Source organism: Mugil cephalus, chromosome 3, assembly GCF_022458985.1.
Source record: "Mugil cephalus isolate CIBA_MC_2020 chromosome 3, CIBA_Mcephalus_1.1, whole genome shotgun sequence".
Classification (NCBI taxonomy): domain Eukaryota; kingdom Metazoa; phylum Chordata; class Actinopteri; order Mugiliformes; family Mugilidae; genus Mugil; species Mugil cephalus.
The window spans coordinates 7,890,307-7,916,281 of record NC_061772.1 but is presented as its reverse complement, the minus strand read 5'-3'; the positions used below and the strand labels follow the sequence as shown (position 1 = coordinate 7,916,281).

Genomic DNA, 25,975 nt, shown 5'->3' with positions numbered 1-25,975 from the left:
GAAATCAGTTGTCGGAGATTATGTTGGTAGTGGTTTCAAAGCGCTGCCAGCTGTAAGTGTCACAACGTTCTACCAGTTGAATCTTTTCTTACTGAACCAGAAGAAACAGGGACTCCAAACAGCCATAACTCTGACACCTCTGTGCTGTAACAAAAAGAACTTCCACATTTTATATGCGGTGCTAATTTGAAGATGTAGCCAACCAAAACTATCAGACAATCATAGTACAAATGGTGAAATCCAACCTTTGGTCAATTCTGGTTTATTTAAGCATTTCAAGTAGTTCAAGAGAAATATTATCTTTGCAAATTCAGTTAAATTCCCAAAGAACGCAGGATGGGAAACAGAACAAAAAAGCAAACAAAAACAAAAAGACCTTTAAAGACATTGTATAAAACACATGAAAATTAGACAGTAGTACTAGATCTTCACCATAGAGGACTTTCTGTTCACATCACTTACATCTCAGTGCACATTTTTCTCAGTATTGAAGAGTCACATGTGAAAGGAAGAAAGATTTCCCCGAGTATTTACCCCTAACTCCCAGTGTTAACCACAACATACCATGTCAACAGAAAGGATCAGGATGATTCAGCAAAGCAGCGCTCGCTCTCTCTCTCTCTCTCTCACACACACACACACAAAAGCTTTAAAATTTGCCCAAGATAGTGAAAAATATACTTTATATACTTTAAGCTCTAACCCAAGAAGAAGCACTACAAGTAGCACCGAAAAGATAAACGCAATCGATAAAAGGAGCAACAGAGAATTGCATTTCGTTTTATGTGTTCAGAAAGTTTGCCAAGGACACGAGTAACCACTGTGTTATGAAAACAAAAGAGAATTTCTCATGTACCCATTGAAGGCATTTCTCTGTGAAGAGGCCAACTCATTCGCCGTGGAGTTGCATAGAATCTGATCGACGACACGACAGCGCGTCATCTTGCACAGAAAGGAAAATACGCTCGTTGAGTTGTAAGCTGTGCTCGGAACAACTGTCTCAAAGGTGAGGCTGTTAATAATTTGAAGAAACTATGCATGTACATTTAATCCACCTGTCAGTGAAGTTGACCTAATGTAACCCTGGCTGAAGACCACTCAAACTAAGCCAAATTACGGCTGGGCGATATAGATGTGTGTGTGTGTGTGTGTGTGTATATATATATATATATATATAGTTAAAAAATATATGAATAACAAAAACATCTGGAAAAGAATAGTGAAAGAATAGTGGAATAAAGTAATATAATGATGCATCGCTTGATTTTACGATATATTGCATGTCTATCTACAATGTATCAAATGTGTACATCTGCTGTTGTATCCTACATTGCCATGCTCTAAGCGACACCATTTCCAATGCCGTTCTTTCAATTTCATGAGAGGAAACTATCCCATCATGCATCGTTTCAGCCGTGGTACAGATCACTGACAGCGGTACACCAACTTCAGTCACGCTGCTCGGAGTAGGCACATTTTTAATGCAATTATACAAACCGAAAGGGTGTAACAAGGGTAACAACGCTCCCTTGAGAAAACCTCAATCAGTAGAGGAAAAAAAAAAAAAAAAAAGGAACAGGACAATAGTGGATGGATCACACACAGACACACACACAGAGTGATTGTTTGCTCTGACAAAGGTCAGCTAACAGCAGCAACGAAGCAACAATTAAATTAGAATCTCTAATTTCTCTACATATACAAGTAATCTGAACTGCAATTAAAATCAATAAAATAAAACGTCTTTAATCACATTTGAAGCAGCTCTGTATGTGGTAAAAGGGGCCCAGAGGATCCAACTGATTTAAACTGGTTTGTATTTGACATTTTCAGGTGTGTGACATTTAAAAAGACTGGTCGTAACAGGTGAAAAAGAGCAGACACAACAACCACACCTGCACACTTAATTTCTGGAACAACTTCCTGTATATGGGGGCTTATTTGTCAGCAGAGTTTGGTTTGAACACATTCTCGTTTTGGCATTCACTGTTGTCACTCTCAACGTAAAGACACACACCTGTGTAGCTCAGAGTCGTCGTTTTGCAAACGTCAGTGACAAAGCAACGAGTCAGTGAACAACAGCCGTGATGCTGTCAGGCTGATAAAAAGATATTTCCTCTCATTCATTCCAGGCCCAGACTATATATCACTATGGAAAACCCTCTGAAAACAAGGAATACATATATATATATTCAAATGTTTAATTCCCCCCTTCATCTGACGACAGATGACATATATTCATATTAGTTATCTACATTCTTTTCTGTTCTCTACGTTGCATGGTGGCTAATGTGAACCCTTCTGTACAAGCTTCGACCAGGAGGGACATTACCCTGAAATAAGCATGCAGCCATCTTTTACACGTTTGCTGTTGTTGTTTTGTTTTTTTTGTTTGTTTGTTTTTTTGAGATCCTGAGAAAATTGAATCAAAACAGTAAAGAATCTTCATCATAGAGAAAACCAAGCAGAAAACCCAGAACAAAACGACTGCACACGGAAAAGTGTATGACTAACAAATGAGAAGGTTTCGATGGTAGATTGGTTTAAAACAACCTAAACACATTGGCAAGTTTTCATCCAACACAATGTCGTAATGCTGTTTCTGATTGGCAGCAAAAACTTTGACTTGATGTCCTGCTATCGTGCTGATGATGGCAGCGTTTCAGAAAGGAAGAGCAGGAAAGAAAGAGGTTGCAGAGCTAAAGGACAGAGGAAGACGACTCTAGCAGAGCCGATTCTCTCTCCTCCATTTTGTTGTTTAAAAAAAAAAAAAAAAAAACACATTCAAAGAAGAAAAAAATACAATTAAGACCACAATACAGAGATCAGTGAATTTCTCCTCGTCCCTCCTTGGAAAAAATATTTATTTTCCTATAAAAGCTATGTGAACCACTGCTAACCTGGCTCCTGGAGCAGAGGTGCTGAGTGAGTTTGTTACGCCCCCCCCCAAGAAACACTTTGGGTATTCTCCATTGAAAATGTTTCAGTTTCAGGTTCTTTGAATTTTGCAATATGTCGTAAAGGTAACTCTTTGGAGTGAAGTGCTCCCATTGTAGGCACTAAGAAGAGCAGAAGGCAAAGAGCAGACCAGCATCTCAGCGTCTCATCTGTCCCATCTGATAGTCCTCTCTGCGCTGTTGGGAAGGGCGCTGGCCTTGTGACTGCGCGTTGGGCTGCCGTCTTCTCCTTTTCAGTGTACCTGCAGGTTATTGAGAGCACAGTTAGTTTCACAATATCTATCTATCTATTAATCCATCCATCCATCCATCCATCCATCTTTTAGAGGTAACTGGATGATGTACTGTACCTGGCAGTGGCTTTGGTGGGGGAAGTTTTGGGTTACTGCTGGGAGTGTGGACACTGCAGATCTTGATGAAACCAGCCATGAGCATAATAAGAGCGATGCCCATCAACAGTACAGCCCACCAGTGGTGCTAAAAAATAGAGCGAAACAAAAGATATTTAAAACACTGCAGAAACAGTCTCTCCATGGATTTGTGTCATTCTATTGACAAATCTTTATCAAAGCCTGAACTGAGACTTGGCTATTGTACACTGTACAGAACATTGTTCTACTCACCACTATCCACTCCGCAATAGTTTCATAGAATTGCGGATTGAAAATGGCTTTCTTTAGTCTTGCCAGAGGGCCGTCTGCATCCACCAGGCGACACCTCATGAACACATCACAGTATCCCTTAAAGTCGTTGCACGGTGAGCCGGGCTGCAGCGTGATGACCGTGTTGTTGAAGAACGTGGTCCATTTGGCTGAGCCTGTGCTGCTGCAGGTGTTGGGTTTCGCTGAGGGCACAAAGAGAGCACGTGATCTCTGAAATACTGACCAGAAATAATAGCACAAATAATAGATAATACTACTGTGATCTAAAATGACTAGAGCGATATACTGCGATCTGCGAACAGTCCTGCAGGCGGTTGCTCACTTTTCTCCATGCAGCACACGTGGCACAATTCCGCTGCCTCATTCTTGTCGTTTTCGCTGGCACAGGTGCACACTTCCAGGTTGTACTTCTCACAAATCGAACCAGAGCAGGCCTGTCCCAAACAAGCAGGTAACAGGAAAAAAACGTCATATAAAATACACAAACAAACTGGGAAAACCAGACAGTAAACAAATTGAAGGTGGTTAATATTAATAGCTTACCCCATTGATGCAAACTTGTGTTTCTGAATGGCATGTGGTGAAGTTTGCCTTTGGGGCTGAGGTAGGACACAGAGCAGTAGCTCCGTTGCAGCGTCCTTCTTGGGCACACTCAGACTCCGGTCTGCAACTGGCAGTATCCACCCGGAAACTACACTCTGGTGTGCAACATGGGCCTTGGCTGGGACTGCATAACAACAATTGTAAATCAAAAGTCAAACTAATGCTATGCACCAAGCAGCAATGTTTTTTTTGGTCAAGGATTCTTTCATGAATTACAGCAGTATACAAAATCTGACCTGCAGATTTTCCCTGGCCGGAGCTTGCACTTTTTGCCCTCCTCCTCATTGGCGCTATAGCAGCAGGGATCTTTACACTGATCGCTGTAGCCGCAGTCACACTGCTCTCCTTCCTCCACTAGTCCATTACCACAGATAGGTTGGCCAGACTCTGCACACACAGACGCAACAAAATGAAAACTCACACTCAACAGTCTCTCTCACACACGCTCTCTCAAAACTGGTTCTCAGAAAGATAGATGCACAAGTGCACAAACACAGGGGTGATAATTTACCGACGAAACAGTCGTCTCTCTTCTTCATCAGAACAGCACTTATGTTGCGGATGCTGCAGATGGAGAACTTGTTATTGTTGAGCTTGTCCCCTGAAGTGGCTCTGGCATACATAATGTAGTTCCCTTGCTCCTTTTTGTCCTGCGTCTTAGACTCTCCAGGGGTGCATTCGATGCCAGAGTCATGCTGTGAAATAGTAAGCAAGTGGAGGAGAGAAGGCGTCATATATCACCTTTCACAGCTTGGTGAGCGATAGCAGATTATTAGCCAGTGTTTCAAATCGTACTCACAGGAGAGCCAAAGTTGTGTCCGACCTCATGAGCAAAGGTGATGTGTGAGACCTTGGGAGGGACGTGTGAGGCATAATTCTGAACAGTGATGATACCAGTGTTCAGAGACTTCCTCTTCCCGTCTGAGTACTGTTTGTTCTTCTCACAGATGCCCCCAGAGCTTCCTGTTGCAGGGGTATGAAAAAAAGCAAGAGTGGAATGTGTTACTACATAATGTAATGTTTTCTTTTTTTTTCAATAACTGGTTAGTTTACTGTTGCAAACTGAAGTAAAACATTACATAAAATGACTTGGCTTCAGCCAGCATGTTTATTTGTTCATTTAGTTAAGAACTCAATTGAAGCCAAGAGCCAGATTTCTCAGCAGGTTCAAAACAAACATCACACACACACACACACACACACACACACACACACACACACACACACACACACACACACACACACACACAGCGGGTGGAGTAGCCCACTGATGCTGCTAGTTACTCCTGAGGAGGTCAACAGCTCTATCACAGCAGGCGTCGCTGCTCCACAGTTCACAGAAGGCCATGAATTACGGTAATTTTAAGAATTCCTGGATACCATATTCATCCAAGTGTGAGTCTGTTATAGTACAGACACTTACTATAAAACAAAAATCTGCCAACAGATTACTTTAAGGATATACAACAGATATAACAGGTACAGACAGATATAACATTACCTGTGCCATTCACACAGGTAATGTTATATTAGTTGCCAGTAATACGATCAGGGTGATCATTAAAATCACACTATAATTTAAATGGTACATTATGTAAACTATTAGTCATTGTCTCCAAAAGTTCCAAAAGTACCTCAAACACGTTATGACTGAACTGGAGATGAACATCTCGGAAAATGTTAATGGGGGGTGAGGAAGCATTACAAAATCACAGAATAAGCCAAACCCTGACCAGCTGCATCCGAAGAAGAACATGTGCTAATAACCATTAAAAACTGTAGCCAAGAACCGTTTCACTCTCTACAGCTGTGTAAACACATAATGAACACCTACAGACCCCTGAACTTTGTCTTGTTGCAGATTTTATTTTAAAGGACCACTTAAATAACTGTGAAATGGAAGAATTTTAAACCTGGCACAGGTCTTCCTTACTGTGAGTTATGAGTAACCAAATAGGAATGGACATGGGTCCAAAAGCCACTTTAACATTCAGAGTCATTTTTGTACACTGGAGAGCCGGCCATACTGAGTTTTGTCCTAGAGCCAACACAACACTGGAGTGGCCTTGGGACACTGCCCTCGAGTGGCCAAGGCAAAGCAGAGAATACATCCTATTCAACATCTGTGACGAAAATGTCCATTCTCAGACACTTTCAATCCAGTAAAACGTCATTTGAAAGGATCTGCCAGGAACAACACCGAAATCCAGGTGTGCAAACTTGCAGATGCCGACAGCTATAACTACTGCCACAGTGGCTTCAACAAAGACCAAAATGAAGGGACTAAATAATAATAATAATTCCACAATTAAATAAAGTGGACTGAGTATTTTTCTGAATGAACTGTAAATATGAAGTACCAGAAAGAGACAAACCATTCTTCTTCATAGTGTAGGCCCTGTTTAATTTACAGTGGTAGTTTATTAGAATCTGGATTATAGATTTTAACAAAGGTGTACCATATATCATACAAATGCATAAGACAAGGCATACGGACAATTATTTATTTTTTTAAACGACAATGATCTAAATGTAATGAAATGTCTGTTTTATAGATAGGGCATCATGGCTGCGCAGAGAACTGAAGCATGCGCCTATAGAGTATCTGGTCTCTGACCTTTGGTGCTTTTCTGTAATTAAAAAAAAAAGTGTTTTATTGTGTTTTTGTACTTCATTTAAAAACTCAACAAAACACTAAAAATCACTAGCAATGCCTGCAGTGCAGCTCCCTTTCCCATAATCCATAAATCCAGTCATTAGGAGGCGGTTTCTACAGAAACACAAGACCAAAGCACTTAAAGCAATAAACAATGTGTTCATTATGTCTAAGTGCATGTGAGTATGACTGCACATTTTATGACTCATACATATTTTCTGTTTGTATACAACACGTACGTGTGTTTGTGTAGGCCTTCCACTAAGGGCACTCAGCTGGTCACAACCAATATTACCCATTTTAGCCTCAAACATTGTTCAAACATTCACCACACAGCTCACTGCAACCCATCTCTCCTCCATCTTCAAAACCCAAACGACTCCTTCAGCTAACAGCCTTGCACATTTGCTGGTATTGATCGTTTGGGTTTGATGGCATATTCCTCATGTCGAGATGGTATCTGAGCTCATTCTAAGGATATGAAGAAGGGCTCATTGTACTTATCATTCATACATTTGAGAAGACTTTTGATGGAGGAACGCAGCACAAATCTTTCTCAAGAAGGACAAATAAAAGCATTTCTATGGGCAAGCATATTACTTTGATTACATTAGTTATACTTTAATACAACAGTATTATGTTCTTTCAAATATACCAATGTCGAAATACAGATGTGCTTAAGTTAATTCCTCTTTCGTATGATATATCACAATGGAACTTTGCATAAATGGTCCTTGTAGCTACTACAGTAGGACTTAAAAAGTCATGTCGCTTTTACTAATTACGTAAATGATTTTTTAAGAACAGGCTGATTACTCAAAATGTTCATCCACAATTATGGGGGCTGCCACAGTGAGGCAAGCTAATATAAGACCTAACAAAGAGGAGTTTTTGTCCAAATTAAATGGACTACCACCACTAAGCACAAGCACTAGCAGATGCTAATGACGAGTATGGCAAAGTTGCTCTCCAGCACACTAGCATAAATGACATAGATTCCCATTAACGTTATGCTTTATGTGGAAGCAAGGCAGGTAAATAATACAACTTAAAACAAACTAGGTGCCAATCCAATTTCAATGGGCATTACCACCATATACCCTAAATTAATGACCATCCCTAATCAGAAATACACGTCACTTATGGTCACGTGAGGAACAGTATCATAAACATGTGTCACTGATGACTCAGAAAAATCACAGATAAAGTAAAGTAATTGATAGACTAATGAAAAATGTTTGTTGAATACAGTAGTGTTAAACTCGGTGACTTAAACTACTCCAGTACCACAACACAGTATCAGTATCAACACAGGAAGTCAATGACAGGGTTCTGATTGTGTTCGGGACCAACCTGAGGGAGCCCCGACCCAGGCCAAGCCTAGCACGCCATCATCGAAATCCCTGTCAGTGAAGACGTAGGCCAGGCAGTAGTCATCATGGTTCTGTTCAGAGTTGAGCTCCAAAAACTTCTCCACCCCGATGTTGCTAAAGCGAAATGGATTGGTTTTGTCGAGGGTATCTGCGGTGGTATTTATCTAGAATAAAGAGAGTTAAACCATCAGAAGAGAAAGGTGAGGTAGGCTAGACCCACCCGCATTGATGGCAGACACCCAGTCTGTCCAAACAGACTTAACCACTAAACAATTAGCAAGTTGCAGTCCAAAGGTCGGTTGTTATATAAACTGATTCTGTACCATAGCCCATATGTTCACACTTGAAATGGTCACTGACATTCACCTTAGGTTTGCAGATATTCAACTCACCCTGATCCTTTTAACCATGAAACTGATGTTTCGTATGCCCATGAAGTCTGTGGCCTGGTAAATGTAGTCAATAGCCTTCACATGGCTGGATATCTGGGGAGAATGGGATTGTTTAAATCAGTAGTGAGGAAAGTACCGCAGTGAATAAAAACAACGGACCAATGCAGGCTGACTCCTGTCATTACTAATGGTATAGCAGTGACATCAGACTTGAAAACTTCAGTAATATTTACAGACCGTATGTCTGCATACCTGGGCAATGACGGCCTCTCTTGTGCCATAGTATTTGAAGAAGAGGTGGTCTGTCTGGATGAAGAGCTGACAGGTGTTGTTCTCTTTCCCTGCTGCCCTCTTACTCCTTAGAACGACAGGACCATAGGAGCCGCCTTTCTCCAGCTTACCTTTCGCCCTCTGTGCAATAAATATGGATGGTTAACCTTATCTTCTGCCAAATAATCAACTCTGGTTACACAAAAACATTTTATGCCATGATAGTTGCCACTCATATGAGTTCTTCAATAGTTTCTCTAGAGGAAGACGTGCTGCACTGAAGAAATGCTATCAAATTCACTGGGGATAAAAGTTTACATAGTTGTACTTAAAAAGGACTGAGCATGGCTCCAACATTGCTAATAATCACGTGTCAGATTGAAAACATGTGTATGTACAGGGCCTTAAGGTACATGTAAAGTACACTGGCAGTGAGACAGGATCTATGGTTCCAGTCCATCTGTGCATTCAATTATGAGTGTGAACGGGGGAAGGGGTTTTGTTGTGAACCTGGCTCTTACTTTGGTTGGGTCTTCCACTCCTGACGCCTGGTACTTCCGCATCCTCTCAAACACGGAGTGGTCAGCGCAGCCGCCCTCTGAGCCATACTTATGAGGATAATCTGGTAGTTAGGGAGGAGATAAGAGAATGATAGTGAAGAGCTTACACTGCATCATGGATCTCTTTAGTAGTAAGAGCTGCAAGAAAGCTTCATCGAACAGAAAAACTTGAGCATGAGCTATAGCCCTAATAAATCATTTCCATCTTACCCTTCGTTTCACATGTTTCAACTTTCAATCTGAGCAGAGAGAAGCACCAAGGAGTTCAGGTCAGAAAATATCAAACGGCGCCATCATGTCACAGTAATACATGACGAGTTTTCTTATGAACAACAGACAGTTCAACAACTTTTAGTATTCCGTGTCCAACTACAGTAAAGGTATTTGGCTACAGCGGCTGATTACAAAAACGAGGCGGTATCTCATACTGACATAAGCTGTTGACACCAGGGGCCACGCCCACATGAAATAATGATTTCAAAGTTCCTCACCGTCACGGAAAAGGCAGGTAGAGATAACCAGTGACATATTACATTAACATTACAGCTATTATGGACGCCCTCATTTTTTTTTGAAGTCGTGCCCGGTGTTTTATATTCATTTTATGGCTGCTGTAAACAAAACGAAAGCTCATAAAAACACAACTTAACAAATCTGCCCCATGGAAGTACTTCACAGAACTGAGAAGAGAATTTATGTTGTATAGTTTTACAATGCTGGTCTAAGTAGAATTGTGAATGTGCAAAAAAGTAATAAAAACTGACTTGGATCGCTCAATGCTCGATACTATCAGGTCAGCACACTGACTGATGGCTCTGGGTCAAAAGATCTTGAACACTAACAAAAAAATACAGATAATGTCGATGTGTTTTGAAGATGCTGGTTTCAAACTTGTGGATCGCTTACTTCTGAGCACCTTGTATTTAATAGTGACACAGGACATTAGATTTTGGATTGAATGTCATGCAGCCATTGTTGGTCATTCACTAAAGAGAACAGTCCTGTGCTGGTTACTAAACTGACTGGCCAGACACTGAAAAGACACATTCAGCCTCTGACAATGTGTTGTTGAATTTTTTTTCAGAACGCCGTCTTTCTACCCACAGTGAATGCCGCCTCATTCAACTGCTCATCAAAAGGCCTTTGCATCCTTTTGGGCAGAAGTAAAAAGTAGTGAGAAAAGCCAAGAATAAAAAGAGAGCACTGATATCAGCATCACAACCCACAAAGAGACTTCTAAGAAAAAAAAAGATTTCATGGGTGGTACAAGTCATTACAAATGGTAATTTGACGTGAGTTGAATGTTAAAATTCAAGTAGTTTTATTTTGATGACTATGAGTACATCTCACACAGTAAATCTGTAACGATTTACTCATAAAATCAATTCAATATTCCAGCCGACATAAAGAAAATGTCTAAAAAAGCACATTATTCACATTGATCAACATGTTCCAACAATTGTTGTATAATATTATGATCACGGCACACACACACACAGTTTAACTCAGCCATCACAACTGAATGAAGTGGACCCTTCCTGACTTGTAACACCATGGCACAACTTTTTAAAAACATCCACACAAGTTTGTAAGGATCCACCCGACTCAGCAATGATAAGTAGGCAAGTCATGTAAACATGAAACTCTGCCAATTAGATGGCCATAAGACACTAACACTAACAAACAAAACTTTCATTCTGTATAGTATGAACAAAATAAATAAATAAAATGTAATTGGTTAATGCCTTTTCTCTTACTTCCAACTGGTTTGGTTGTGCAGCATCACACATCAAACAAACCATAGTTCATTCCAATGTTAGTTTTAAAGTTGTTGTAACCAAAAGCAGCAGCGCAACAAGTTTATTTAAGAATTTCAGGCATGAAACCGAATGGGAGAAATGTTGCTCAATACGAGATGATACACAAGATGGCGGCAGTACAGACAAACACCTGTTCACTTTTAAACTGTGTCCATCCATATGCTGAACACTCAGACAGTTCTACTGAGCTGTGGGTATTTAGCAGAAGTTACTTTGCATCTCATAGGGTCATCGTTTGAAGCCTGTAGGAAGTTTTCAGTGGCAGGGAATTCTATATTTTCCACACTTCACAATTCTCAAAAATGAAACTGAGTATACAAAATTACACAGTAACAAAATAAAAATATTAATCAGCACAAATCTGATCTTATGTGTTTAACATATGGTGTCCATTTAGGCCACATGCTATAAAACTGCTCGGTTTATATTTTGAGAGAGTAGGATAATTTTTCCATGGCATATATATCTCGAGTCGCTTGTAACTATTCTTCTATGGTGGGAGGATCTGGTTTTAACCTCCTTCTGGAAATAGCCTTTTTGCTTGCAGCCAAGAGTGTAAGCGAGATGTTTTTTTTATCTCTATAGTCCCATCGGTCAAAAGTAATATTCCCTAAATACAAAGTGTCAAGTCTATGTGGGATGTTTACACCAAAAAACACTTCCAGGTGACAGTGTATTTCTCTCCAGTATATAGTTAAGACTGGGCATTCCCAAAAGATATGAAAGTGTTTAGCTTCGCCGTTTCCATAAGCTCTCCAACAATCTGCGTTTGGTATTTGTGCTCGTTGTAGCAAGGATGCAATGAAAAATCTATACACTATATTCTCGCCATGTATTTGAGCATGTTGTCTCCCACTGTAATTTACATTATATTTTCCACTCATCTACAGACAGTGAGAGACCACATTCCTTTCTCTTTTCTGTTTGATATACAATGAACTGTGAGAGCTGGCTTGGCGTAGCTCATAGTACAGTTTGGATACAACCGTAGTACATACTGATGAATTGCTTTCTATTTTAAGAATTTTTAAGAATGAAAAAAACCTTGATCTTACAAAAGCCAACATATTTAGTTGTCTTTGTTATTCAGTGGCCTTATTGTTTTTGTCTAATATACCATGACCTGCATGGCTATGGCCCTTCACAAATATTCAGTTATAACAGTCTGGATTGATAACTTAGTTAGAATATAGTTTAGGGTGAAAAAATCTGAGATAATATATCTGGGTCATATTGCCCAGTCCTACTGTATGGATTGTTATTTTTTTGTCACTTTCGTCTGAAACTGTCTCTTCTTTTTCATGATTAAGATAATCCTTTCATTTATTCCACAAAATGAAATTTTCTTGTTATGAGCTGGTGACATCAACATATCATGAACCACTACTGGAGCCACTACATAGCAGCTTCTACACCATTACAATCTCCAAACCAGTTTCAGATACAGTAGGTTTGGCTTTAGTTTGGTCACTGTGTGTTTGAGTATTTCAGAGAGCAGGTGAAACTGCAGAACAAATCTAGGGTAGGTTTACATCAGACTCCCTGCCTATGTGCCAACGTTTCCTCTTTGGGCTGGCATCAGGAGTATCAAATTACTCCACTGTCTTTTGACTCTTTTGACCAGACACTAAAACTGTACTGATTACTCCTACAGATTATCAGAGGTGTCTATTCTTGAGGGAAAGATTTGGGAACTTCAAACTTCCTGATTATAAATTTCTGAAACTGGTTCGAGTCTCACTGGAGTCATTTCTATGAGTCATGCAGTTTCTGTCAGCAGTTTGACCTCTAGAATAAATACTGACCACATCGTCCACAGCAGGACCATGAACCAAATACGGCTGCTACCAGTCTGACGAACATAACCTTTTCTCCAATTATGTCACACTAGCCTATGAAGGGCTTAGCCATCAGCCTCACTATTTCATAACACTAGAGTCATGTTGGCCTAACATATACTACTGAAAGCCTTTCAGCTTTTAATTGTGTCACATCTTTGTAAGCGTAAACTTGGATTATTCTTATTTAGCAGGTGGATCTCAAAGGGTGCTTATTAAAAGGTGCTTATCAAAAGTACCGTTGTGTCCAAACCTGTACTTTAGACTTTTTTTGTATGCAGTTAATATTGATTTTGGAAATGTAGTGTCTTGTCTATGACAAGTATACTTACTGATGTCGTCCTCGTGATAGATGACGGAGTGGAAGGGCACGTTCTTGTTCTCTAGGTACCTCTCTGAGGGTTCAACGTAGTATGTTCCTTGGTGGGTTTTAATGAAGCCCTCAAAGCGTCCATCAACCACAGACCCATGGGTCAGCGTATCCTTTTCTCCTGCAACACAGAAGAGAAATAGGATGAGCAGAGGTAGACAACACATGACCTGTTCATCCTGTAGATTTCCACTGAGATTATTATTAGAATTTATCAATTATTACTTTTTTTTTAAAAAAAACTTCATAAATGAATATTCTCAGAGTGTACTGCTTTCTCAGCTCTCCTTCTGTTTGTTTCACACACTGGTCAATACAGAATAAAAGACTTGTTTTTCTATTGAACTCTGCTGGAGACCAGCAGGAAGCCAACAGCAGGAAGATGTCCAGGAAACGATGTGAATACAAGCGGAAGGAAGAACTGGATGACAGATAAAACCATGTCAAGTCATGCGGGATTCTGACAGGGATTTGTTGATGGTTAGACCAAAACAACATTTAAGTTTCACATTTAGACCTGGTGAAATGTTAAAGAAGTTGCTCCACATAGCTAAACTGTTTCAGTGATTGACTCATTTCCTCAGAAGAATCCGCACCTAGTACATGTTGTCTCACATGTGTGACTCACCGTAAATTTCTCCACTGTAAATATGTGATGTATCAGCGGGTGTTTCCACCCCTGATACCTCAATGATGAGATTATCAGAAAACAGAGCCGTATCCCTTTTCAGCCGCAAGTTGAAATATCTAAAAAAAAGAAAGAAGAAAAAGTGCAGTTAGAATAAGTATCAAACGCACCAAACGCTATATATGTATATATCTTCAAGACACACACACACACACACACACACACACACACACACACACACACACACACACACACACACACACACACACACGCACGCACACGGCCAACAAACACTTGGGACAATACACGGAAGACTTGGCAAAGATTGCAGCATTATTTAGTCATTTTTGCAGAGATTTCCCTCCCTGCTCCGCTGGTTGTTGCTCAGTATTCACATGCTCATTGGAAGAAGAATTATGTCACAAGGAAAAACACACCAGCACTTGTGGAGAGTCATGCTGCAATTTCTCTGTATCTGTCCCGTTATAAGAACGATATGAAAATGTGACAAACACAAAAATGTAAGAACCACATGAGGTGCACATGAGCCACAAGTTTCTGAGAAACCTGAGGCGATGTAGTGAGTAGTTCATATGAATAGGCCTCCTTGCTAGATATCGCTTTTGCAATCACATGGTTAGGTCTCAAAGTGTGATTCTTTCTCCAGAAGACTGATTCAACAATCCGTCTGGCCCCTTGAGGCTATGACGCTTTAGTATTCTTCAGTAAAATGATTTTTTGTTTTTCAAGGCAGGCAGTCACCTCATTAGGGTGAGACAAAGAACTGTCAAACAGGATGGGCACGTTCTCTTTGAACAACCTGTTTACAACCGATTTACAGCCTATAAGATAAGGGTTTACATGTGCGGGTGGTGTGTTTATGGGGATAAACTGTAAGGCCATACGAGCACAACTGAAATGAAATACAAACACATGAAAACTTAGAAATCAACAAATAACACAGGAAGCACAAGAGACACACAGATGGTGTCAGAGAAACAAGTTAGGAAGCGAATAACGTTTCAAGACCAGACAGAGACCAGGATTTCCCTCTCCAGGATGACTCTTCGACCTACACCAGCATTTTGAAGGTGGCATTGTGACACAGAAAATAGATGTGGCAATAGATGTAAAATAAATTCCTCTGGCTGTCATTAAACTCGGCACTCCCATTACAGTTCCTGGCCTTTATCCAATTTATTAATAGCCCCTACAATAATCAATATGACCTCGTAACTTTACCCTCATCCAAAGCTCAGTCACTCCATATTACTACCATGGCGACACTGGCCACAGCCGCTGATCATCTCAAAGTAGATTATTCAGTTAGAAATTTACTTTGCGTTTTTACGGTTTCACAAAGCATTTGATCATGTCACATGTTAATACTCAGAAACCAATGTAGTGTCCAAAAAATGGGGGTAATTCTTGTTTATAAAGCAACTGAACAACCTCTCGATGAAAGACATAACACCTCCATATTTTTAGACTGTGACACAAACCAAACCCCTTCCTTGTTTTATTCTAATGTCACAATTTCTCAACTGGAGCCCATTAACGGTCGACACCCACCACGTGAACACAGAAATAGAGGCGGAAAATTCATCCTGTCTGACTCCGTGTCAAACTACCACGAATCTTCTGAACAACTGTGACATGATATACGAGTTTCATCTGCTTCTACACCGTCATTAGCACATTGGTTCGCACCCGATTTAAAAGAAAGATTTCACTATTTATAGGTTTTATACGGGACAAAGATTATGAACTCGACTGAAGTTATAACCAGCTAAATGCAACACTGGAAAGTGCATTTTTAACACATTATGTTACAGACAAAAAAATAAATGAATATTATTAATAAATAAATAAATAAATAAACATGGCAGACAACACATAGGAAGAGAGCAGGCTTAGGATAAAGACAGTGTTTGACTGATAAATTATTCATATACACAACCCAAATGCTGATCAGACTGATTCAGTTCTCTGAGAGTCGCTTTGCTCAGTAAGCAGGCCGGCACCAAGACATGGAGCACCCTACATACAGACCTAGCATTAAGATAAAATCTGGTCTACCCTGTCTGATCACAAGTGACCAGCTTCAGCCACATGTGATGGGACCTGGAAACGCATGTTAACAGCAGGTCCCATCACATGTGGCTAAAGCTGGTTTCATGCTTCACCTGCTGCTCCAGAACCGGGAACAGCTCTGTTTGAGTGTGTGCGTCATGACTTTTTTTTTATTTATTTACCATCTACAAGGCCAGAATATTTTAAAAAGCTCTCATTACTAATGCACAAATATCCTTTAAGGTGCTCTTTTCTTTTCAGGTGATCATTTATAATAGCGATTATGTTTTTTTTGGGTTTTTTTTCTTGAGGCAAAACTCCTCTGACGCAGGAGCAAACCTGTTGAGTATATGTCAGGACGTACTGCTTTCACACTACTAAAGGAATGTGGACATGTTTGGTACACTAAACACACTAATTCACTACATTCTAATTTAACAGTCTTGTGCTAAATATTAGGTTTATTAACGTCATGGCGTTCAGTGCTGCTGGTTCAACCGTGTTTTCATTTCGGAGGCTGTCGTCTGTAGTACTATTGAATTCCTTCAGTTTCACTAGTGAACTTAATGCACTTGCAAATGAATGTTTAAGCTTAACTAAAAATATCTGTCAAATTGCTCACAGTGTGTACGATTCTTAAAAACCAACCAAGGACTATGTACAGGCCGGGTATGAGACATATGGCAGCTGCCAGCTGCAGGTCTATATTGGTTTCTGTGTTTTTTTGGAGAGAAGGGTGGAGTTATGGCCAAAACAGCTGAAGATCAAATAACTACTTTAATCAGATTTAATCATAGAGGAAGACACATCTGTGTTAAGAATGTGCTTAACTGTCGCACCCAGCTGCACAACAACTGCTCAGGAATGGTTTCTGTTGAACAAAAAACTCAAGACACTGACCAGGCCTCCAAAATCCCCTGATCCCAATGTGACTAAGCATCCCTACGGAGATCCTACCCCACAACACAAAGGGACAACAGTTGTTACGGAAAACCATCTGGGAAGTCATACTCTGAAATGGTTTGGAAAAGAGCCGCCATTTCCAAGATACACTTGGTTGAACCGACCATCACCCCCATCACTGGAGTGAGCAAAACAGGAAACACCAAGCGACCAACAGTCTGAGGAGCTCTAAAAGCAAGTTACATAATTAGGATATCAACAGAGCGCCTCCACATACATCCAGCTATCTATCAAGTATTTTCATACTTCAGTGTAAAGAGGTGCCTCTCACAATCAAAAGTCAAATGTGAGATGGGTCACTTCCACCAGCAATATATCAATATATTAGTCAAGGCTTTTTTGGCACATCTCTTTGTGAAGGAGCCCTCCAGACCCCGTGCCCTGCTGTGCTCCGTCACCTGATCCGGCCGCAAATATTCATGTGAGTGGGCACACACAAGAAAGCTGTTCTCCCCTTCCAACAAACCTCAATGCTGCCAAACAGTACGGCCTCAGGTTTTCACAGAAGCTGGAGTGGAAGCCTTTATTTGCACACACTGCACTGGCACGTTAAACTTCACAACCAGAGACTTGGCCGTGTCTGTATTTAATCAACCAAACATTATCGTGCAACATTAATCTCAATAACAAGATGGCAGTCTCAACCCCGCTGATTAAAAAAAAACACATTATGAAATAGCTCAGCTGATATTTGATGAAGACCAATGCTTACTTGTGTAAGCTTGTGTAAGCTTGTGTAATACAGAAATTCGAAAGTGGTACATTGGAGGGACTATTGGGTATGTATTTAACTCAGACCGTGAAAAACATGACCCCAGCAGCATTTGAGCTGGGCAATATCCTGAAATTCAATTTCTGTTTTTGTACGAAACGAAGCTGGGACGTTGAGAAATCTGCTGTTTGTGCAGCAACACCAGCTGCAGTAAACTTTCAGTTTTCTTTGCAGATGCATGCAACGCATGTTTTCCCACTCTAATCACACATAACTGACATCACTCAGCCCGTAGCTGCACATCAGATCCATTCTTTCAACTCAAGACCCCCCCTCAAAAACAAAAACAAACAAAACAAAAATAAATAAACAAAGAAAAAACAAAGAATGCTACATGGAAATGTTATAGTGCATTATTATAACTATTCCAGCCTGTTAACATGTTCTCATATTATTTAAAAAAAGAAAAAAAGTTCACAAAGAATGAGACAGCACAGCAAAGCTGCACCACCTGACACAAAAGTACACATGGGAGGGGGGGGTGTGGTAAGAGCACAAACCACAAAAAACATACAACTGTGAGCAGCTGCTCTCTCATTTCATACTTTCATTTGCTGGAAATCAGTCCCATACGTGAAATAAAGTTTCCTTTTTGTAAATAGCCAAAAATAAATCCTTCCAAAAGCTCACAGAGGAACTGGACTCTCTACAGCTGCCATGGTTTTTTATTTACAATATGCAAAAAGAATATATATATATATATATATATTTTTTTTTTTATTCACGTAAAGAATAAAGTACTCATGGTTGTAACAGAGACAACTATTTCTAAACTGTGTTTGGCTTTGAGGTTATGTAAAAGAAAAATACTAATGAATCAGAGAATCAAGACTGTGTTTTTGTCAACATTACCCGGTTAAGGCAACGCTAGCAATGACAGGAAGGAACACAAACGCACAGGATCTGTTAGACAAGCCCCTGATAATCAAAACAGACGGGCCTGGGGAGGCACAAAGGAAACTGTGGCTGCTGCTGAGGTACAGTATTGTTCATGACTTCATGTGACAAAAAAAGAAATAAGAAAGTTTGCTGGTGACCTAGGACAAACCATAGTGCATATCACTGCACACCTTAAAAACCATAACAAGTTTCTGAATCTCGTCTTTGGGTTCTCTGTAACATTTGTAGGGCTTGATCGGCGTCGCAGATTAGGGTTTAAGGTCACCAAGGTTTTATTGCTTCATTGCTGTGTGACTCTGTCTTCATCCCACCGCCTGAAGACATGCTTGTTAGGTTCATTGGTGATTGTCAGTTGGCTGTAGGTGTGAGTGTGAATCTGTCTCTCTGTGTCTCTCGCCCAGTGACAGCTGGTGTTGGCTCTAGACATATATCTTAAAAGGTTCATTTTATGGCTCTATATTTCTCTGAAATGTAGCACAGTCGAAACAATGTTACTTATTTCATTGTCTCTCATCTTAAAAATACACTCCCTACCATACACGGATAATACTTGATATACTGTACCTGCGTGCAGTACACAATTATTTTCTAGGTCATCATCACAAATGCCACCCAAACCGTCCTCGCTGCTAAGTAAAACTGTAATGAATAGTGTAAAACAATATATACGGCACGTTCTTCTGAGCAACTGCAAACATGTAAATAATCTGTTGTCAGTGTTGATGAACTTAACAAATGCTTACTAGCTTTCTTGTATATGTTTGATTCAAATTCTCTCAGTTGAGACCTGTTCTCCCTTTACACAAAGTGACAGAAACAAAAACTCAGCTGATAAAAATCTTAGCATGTTTAAACTGCATTACTGCCCGATAAAATCTGTTTCCAAAACAGCTACGGCACAACTGTACTGAGACAGCTTGGCCTTGACAAAAAAATCACCTTCAATTAAATGTGCAATTTATACAGACTCAAAATCCAAGGGCTCAAAGGAAAGTGGAGAATTTAACTACAGACTGCAGTAACGTGGTTAGTCTTGTCTTTTTAGAGTCTTGAACAACTGTAACATGACACGTGGTGCTCCCAGAGAAGACTGTGTTAGGCAGGTATCTATCGATTTCAAATCTACACAGTACAAAAATCAATAAATTCTCCTGAAACGTTAGTTAAACAAAGGAAACATCAGGCGCTTTAAAATTATTACTTACGATTGCCACTATTTGTTTCTATTGCAGTTACACAGTATGTATGGTTACCAAGCTTAATAACATTACATTGTGTTTTATAATGCTGCTGCAGCTCTGTATTCATTATCAAAACAGCACAATCAAGTCATAAATCGTAAGAAACAAGATGCCTAAAGGCACTAGCAAGCTGACTGAGTGTTTCCATATTCATTTCACAAATGCACTTCACACTCATTAATGCAAACATGTGACTATATATAATTTTGTTATTATACATGGAGTGGAGACAGAAGATGAAGAGGATCAGTTGGAAGACAGAGGGTGAGACAGAATAAGTGAGGAGGTGTGTGCGTTTCTACTTCAACTGACCTTCCGTGAGCATGAAAGTCCAGGTGCACGGTCTTGTCTTGAGGAGAGAGAGCCCTCTTGGCTCTCTGGTGTCTGCTGTGCAGGGCTTCGGTGTCGTAGGATAATCCTTCATAGTGGCGAATATATTTGTTCAAAGGGTTCCCAAACTGACCTGAAAGAGAGTTCAGCGGCTCATTAATATTTGTCGAGAAACATCTGCTGCACGGGCAACGTTTTTCTTTACTTCTGTACTTGGATTCAAACATTTCGGGGCAGTCGACCTTTTGCAGAACATACATTTGAGGTGTCACGGCAAACTTTGTTTACTTATTGACTATTGTGTTTTAGTGCAGTGTGTAACAAGTGCAAACAGAAACTGAACAACATATTTAAGTCATTACGCATTTATGTTTTTAACCAGTGATTTTCCTACTCCAGCATGTCAAAATGTCTTCATGAAAAAAAGGCCTACTGAGCCATGCTGGGAAAACAGGGATGAATGTCCACAATAGTGGCCGACGATAGTACAACTGCCAGGCTTAACAGGCTTATTCAGCTTATTGCCATAACCCCGCAGAGGTAATCCTGCCAGCTTTCATCCTAACCGATTTCTTTGTTCTTTTCACAAAGACAAAGAAAGTGCTCAGTTTAAAGCACAAGTGAGGAGCACATGATGCACATCAGGTGACCGAGGTTGTGTTTCAGTAGTACTGTATATCATTGTGTGAGCTGGGTGAGTGAGTGAAATGGTTGCAGGCTGTTGAATTGCTGCTAATCTACATTCCAATCACTGTAAGAGGAGGAAACCCCTTACCTAAGAAACAACAACAACAACAAACAATCTCATCTCATCTCATCTCCCGTATCGCTTAATCCTGCACTAGGGTCGCGGGGGTTGCTGGAGCCTGTCCCAGCTGGCATCAGACGAGAGGCGGACTACACCCTGGACAAGTCACCAGCCTATCGCAGGACCACCACTGAGACATACAACCATTCACACGCACACCTAGGGTCAATTTAGAGTCACCAGTTAACCAGTTAATGTCTTTGGAGATGGGAGGAACAAACAAACTCATAATTTGAAAATTATTTCAAAGGCAAGAGCTCTATTTACAGAGTCACGACTGCCACAGAGCTTGAGGCTTTTATAATAGAGGACCTTTACATGCTGCTAAAAGCCTCCCAGGGGGAAAGGGGGACAACATACTGTACGTGCCTCACCTTTCCTGTATTTTGAGACTGCTCTCTTTCGTTCATAACTGTAAGACTTCCATGTGATAGGAGTTGCAACTCCCCAAACAGTGACAGGCGGTATCAGGCTAGCAGCAACTTGTCCATGAATGCACTTAGAAAATATTTCAACAATTAGCATCTTTAGCACTTCTACAGTTCAAAGAGTGGCAGAGTGCAGCCACGACAAGACTGGTTTTGGGTTGAGAGACTGAGGTGATAATTACTCAAGGCTGTTTGGGTTTTTTTTTTTACAAAAACAAACACGGCCAGCTCACACTGCTCAGAGAGGATGTGCCAACCACATGAATGTGCGCGCTTGTAGAGCAGAAAGCAGAGGTGTCAGCAGACGCCTGTAAGGGTAACCTAGTGCAAATAGCTTACATAAAATAGGAAACTACAGTGTAAATACAACTGGAAGCCACAGTATAAGCCTTAATGCACTGGTATTAAGTATTCTAGCTACTCGCTACTCTGATGAACACAAGGGACAAAATAATCTATACACACACAAAAAAAAAATTAAAATAAATGCTCTTTTGCATGGTGAAATGAGAGGTCTCCCTACTGTTTTTGTAGAGGAAGGGATGAATATTATTTGTTCATCTACAGTGGCATCTGAATAAGCAGGTCACTATGTGCTCTAAACATAACTACTTATATCCTCATTAGGGATGTCATGATTACAGTTTTCCTTAGTACGATTATTGGCAGAGAATTTATATTTATATTATATTACGATAATCACGATTATTATTATTATGCGTTGATTGATTTCACAAATCTATTCATATGTAAAATCACATGAACACTCCTTAAAGGTCTTAAATTTTCCTTTATTTCAATCTTTTGGTGCCAAAATACAATTATATTACTAATTATATGATATTTGTATTTGTATACACATACACCTGAGCAAAAAGAAAACCACTCGATGAAACGTGGGATAATTTAACGTACAGGTAACCACCATCATGTGATACTGTCAACAGACCAGTGTGTAGCGAGAACGCCAGCGCTCAAAAGACGAGATTATAAACACAAACGGACATGTGGTATTAAACTTCTGGGCCATAATAACCTGGTTCTTTATTGATAAACCGAGCGCCGTCCAGTGGAGGAGACACTTGAGGAAGTTTACAAAGTGACCGGTGGTAACCGGTAGATTAAGAACTGAGCAAGACAGTTATTTGTTGATAGTTATCTGTTGTTATCTGTTATCTGTAATAGTTGCGAATACCCGACAGACATGCCAGACACATGCGGAAGCGGTGTATTTGCATCAATAAAAAAATTTGAAGGAGGTGGCTAGGATTTAGGAATGGCGCCCGCCGCTCCTAAATGAATGTAGAGGAAACGCTGCATGGCTTTTGCGTCACTTTGTATTCGTTCCGTTTGAGTTGCTCTTAACTGTGGTTCCGGCAGAATATTTTCTGACGGTATTCAGGAAACGTTACAATTAATTAATTGTAGTGCTTAATACCGCGATTAATTGTGAAATGGAGTAATCGTGACATCCCTAATCCTGATCATATTTAGGACACAGACATGTGCAAACTTTTTCATTAGGAGCTACAGCCGTGTCTAAAGGGAAAACACAACACTTCCACAATACGAAGGGAGGATTTCTCCGCTGGTTTGTCAGCAATGCAACCAGACTGAAGCACGGCCTTCATTTTAAGGCGTACGTTGAAGTAAAACAGATTACCTCAATAAGACGTAGCTGCAGTAACAGAAGCTGAGAAAGTATTGGCAGACGGTTTTGCTGTGAATGCTAAATCATCGTGATTTCGGTTCGGCCTGTATCAGCCTCAAATAACCCAGTGAAGTGCAGTTCTTGAGAGAGAGGAAACCACTGACAGGAGGTGGTAGCATCATGGATCACAACTGATCTCTGCCTCGCTTTCCTGTGCATGCTGGGTGATGGTAGCTAACAAAGCTTCAGGAATCCCACAGCTCAGGGCGGCTTTAATGTCTATCCTTAAATCACATATTACCGGGGGGAAAAGCAGTGTGAAGGCTGAATGAAATCTCCAAACATTAGGTCTGACAAATTTAGTCTATAACAGAACACCACGGCACATTACTCAAGAAAATTCTCCCCAACAAGCTATCACTCTGAGTAGGCCAAGTAACAGCAGCTCTGTCAAAAACGAGATAACCTACTTTATCTGAAACTGACTAAATTCTGAGCATGGTAGGAGAGGATAAACAGAGAAGAGATGCCTTTAGACTCAACATGAATTTTAAGGCCGTTTGTGGTTTACTGAATGAAGCAACTGCTAGGATATCGTTTGTTCCACCTTTCCTGTTCACCTCTCCTCTTTGTTATTGTGCGCACGGCCCCTCGCTTCATCTTATCAATTACAATTCTGTCTGGTCAATGAAAGTTGAAGCAAGGGGGACATTGCAGCACTCAATCTTGACTTGTTTAAAAGCTTTTAAAACAAAGTGTGCACCTCGAGCATAAGAACCATGACACACAATTGAAACATTCTTTCAAAGCGCAAACCCATGAGGAGCATGAAACAGAACTTTCCCAGAGGACGAAGTCGATATCTAATCAAAGAAGAGAAGCTTGGAGAATAATGTCATACAATCCTGCTAGTACATGGTCTATTAAACAATGTAGCTTTGTACCATCATACAACAAAGTAAAAGCAGAAATAAAGTTGATTTTCCTGTCCTGGTTTTTTAATGCCGTCCTGTGTTTCTCATATGACTAACAGCATCCATCTAAGATGGTAACCAGGTTATGAGAGAATCTTAAACCACTTTCACACTGTTTAAAAGGTGTTTGACGTGTCTGACTTTTGGTTTGTTGAAGCTCCTTAGTTGGGAAAAACTCTAAACAGGAAATAACAGGAAAAGAAATGTTTAGGAAGCATTTAGTTTTTATCGCCTGTGTGGACAGCTCAATTAATTTTGTTATATGTTAAAAGATTACACAACAATGTAGGTTTGGCCTTCTTGTTTTACTAATAAGAGACTAAGTGTCACAGGGAAACCTAGGTTAGCACTAGACACTGTTTTTGTAAAGTAGCCGAGTTAAAAACCATATACAAGTAATTCCTCAAAATAATTACCACAACTTCTAGTACAAGCAGACTGTGACTAATATCTTTCGAGAACATGAAACTTTTGGGGGAATTTAGATTCTTGTAAACAGCCACTGATAACAACGTTTTCATTAAGTATTATTACATGTCAACCGTGAAAAAAGTTGCTCTACATTTGTTTCTGAGAGACGTAAAAGTCAGCTATTCAGCAGCGTATCGTATGTCTACACAGTACAAAAGTGAACTGCTGCACAGACATTCACCCGCGGAGCTGAACTTCGAGTTAAACTAGTTTGAATTTAATTACAGCGAGGCTAAACATCCCGGGCACTCCCGACAATACACAAAATATATACGATATATACAAAGTCTGTTTGTAAACGCTGAAACCATAACGCCATTTTCCACTCGGTAACTATCAAAAAGAAGAACCGTATTTCTTTCGGAGTACTTAAGCTGTATCAGCCAAGCACAGTTAATTAACCTGATACCCGGTCAGTAATGGCTGGCTAACCTGGCCTAGGTACGCACAGCACCTCAGGAATACACCAAACACTACACTAGCCAGCTAGCTAGCAAGTTACATAGCCGGGGTGCCACTCCATGATCCGATTAGCGCCATAGCTCAGCTGACGATCACTGAACACTTTCCTTTCCGCTAAAGTCCATAGAAAACTTACCTGTAATGTCGTGTAGGAAGCAGAGCATGAGAATTAGTTTAACAAATATCATATCGAAATCCCCCGTAGTGCCAGTAACCAAGCCAAGCGATCCAGCAGCGACAGCGCTGACTGACTCTTCTTTCGTTTCTTTGACTTAAAGCTATAGTCGCCCTTCCTAGTTAGCTAGCTCCCATCACAAACACCGGCGCTGCCAGACAGACAGACAGATACACAACGACAGACAAACAGGCCCTCCTCCTTTCCGGCGGGTTTCGCCAAGAGAGCGTGGACACACCCATCCCTCCACTACCGTGGTCATAGAGCGACAAACAACCACAAATCACCTCTAAAACATCATTCTGCTTTGCAGGAGGGAAACAAAATTATGTTGTGTAAATGTCAACATGCAGACATTCACCGAGCTGTTGCTCGGTTACTTTGTTTACTTTGCATTACTTCCGCATATCACGACTTCCGGGTTCATTGACTAAGTATTTCATTGTATTTACAAGTGGAGAAACAGGAAATTTTATTTTAAGTAGGAATATCCGCCTTAATTTTGTTTCCATGATTTCGACAGTACCGCTGTGAAATGTCAGTTTGTTTATACTAGTTAGAAAATATTTTTCATTTAATTATACCTCATAGCAGTATC

General features: G+C 40.3%; 1 protein-coding gene across 1 annotated transcript; it reads right to left on the bottom strand.

The window, feature by feature from the left end:
- Window positions 1-246: 246 nt before the first annotated feature.
- Window positions 247-25,664, bottom strand: adam10a (ADAM metallopeptidase domain 10a). The gene is made up of 16 exons (XM_047580079.1): window positions 25,339-25,664; window positions 20,391-20,541; window positions 14,130-14,248; window positions 13,464-13,622; window positions 9,435-9,535; window positions 8,896-9,054; window positions 8,644-8,736; window positions 8,232-8,415; window positions 5,022-5,185; window positions 4,734-4,917; window positions 4,459-4,609; window positions 4,163-4,346; window positions 3,942-4,053; window positions 3,581-3,801; window positions 3,308-3,434; window positions 247-3,199 (listed from the first exon to the last, which is right to left on the bottom strand). Exons 1-16 carry the CDS (start codon window positions 25,388-25,390, stop codon window positions 3,096-3,098), a joined length of 2,265 nt encoding a protein of 754 aa, XP_047436035.1. The 5' UTR covers window positions 25,391-25,664; the 3' UTR covers window positions 247-3,095.
- Between the last annotated feature and the right edge of the window lie 311 nt (window positions 25,665-25,975).

What these genes read in the sequence shown, in the direction of transcription:
- adam10a (XM_047580079.1), bottom strand. Translation starts at nt 25,390, where the DNA reads ATGATATTTGTTAAACTAATTCTCATGCTCTGCTTCCTACACGACATT. An exon ending in GAGAGGCCGTCATTGCCCAG is followed by an intron (nt 8,737 to 8,895) that starts GTATGCAGACAT and finishes CATTCTCCCCAG; the next exon opens with ATATCCAGCCATGTGAAGGC. An exon ending in TCATGGTTAAAAGGATCAGG is followed by an intron (nt 8,416 to 8,643) that starts GTGAGTTGAATA and finishes TCTTTATTCTAG; the next exon opens with ATAAATACCACCGCAGATAC.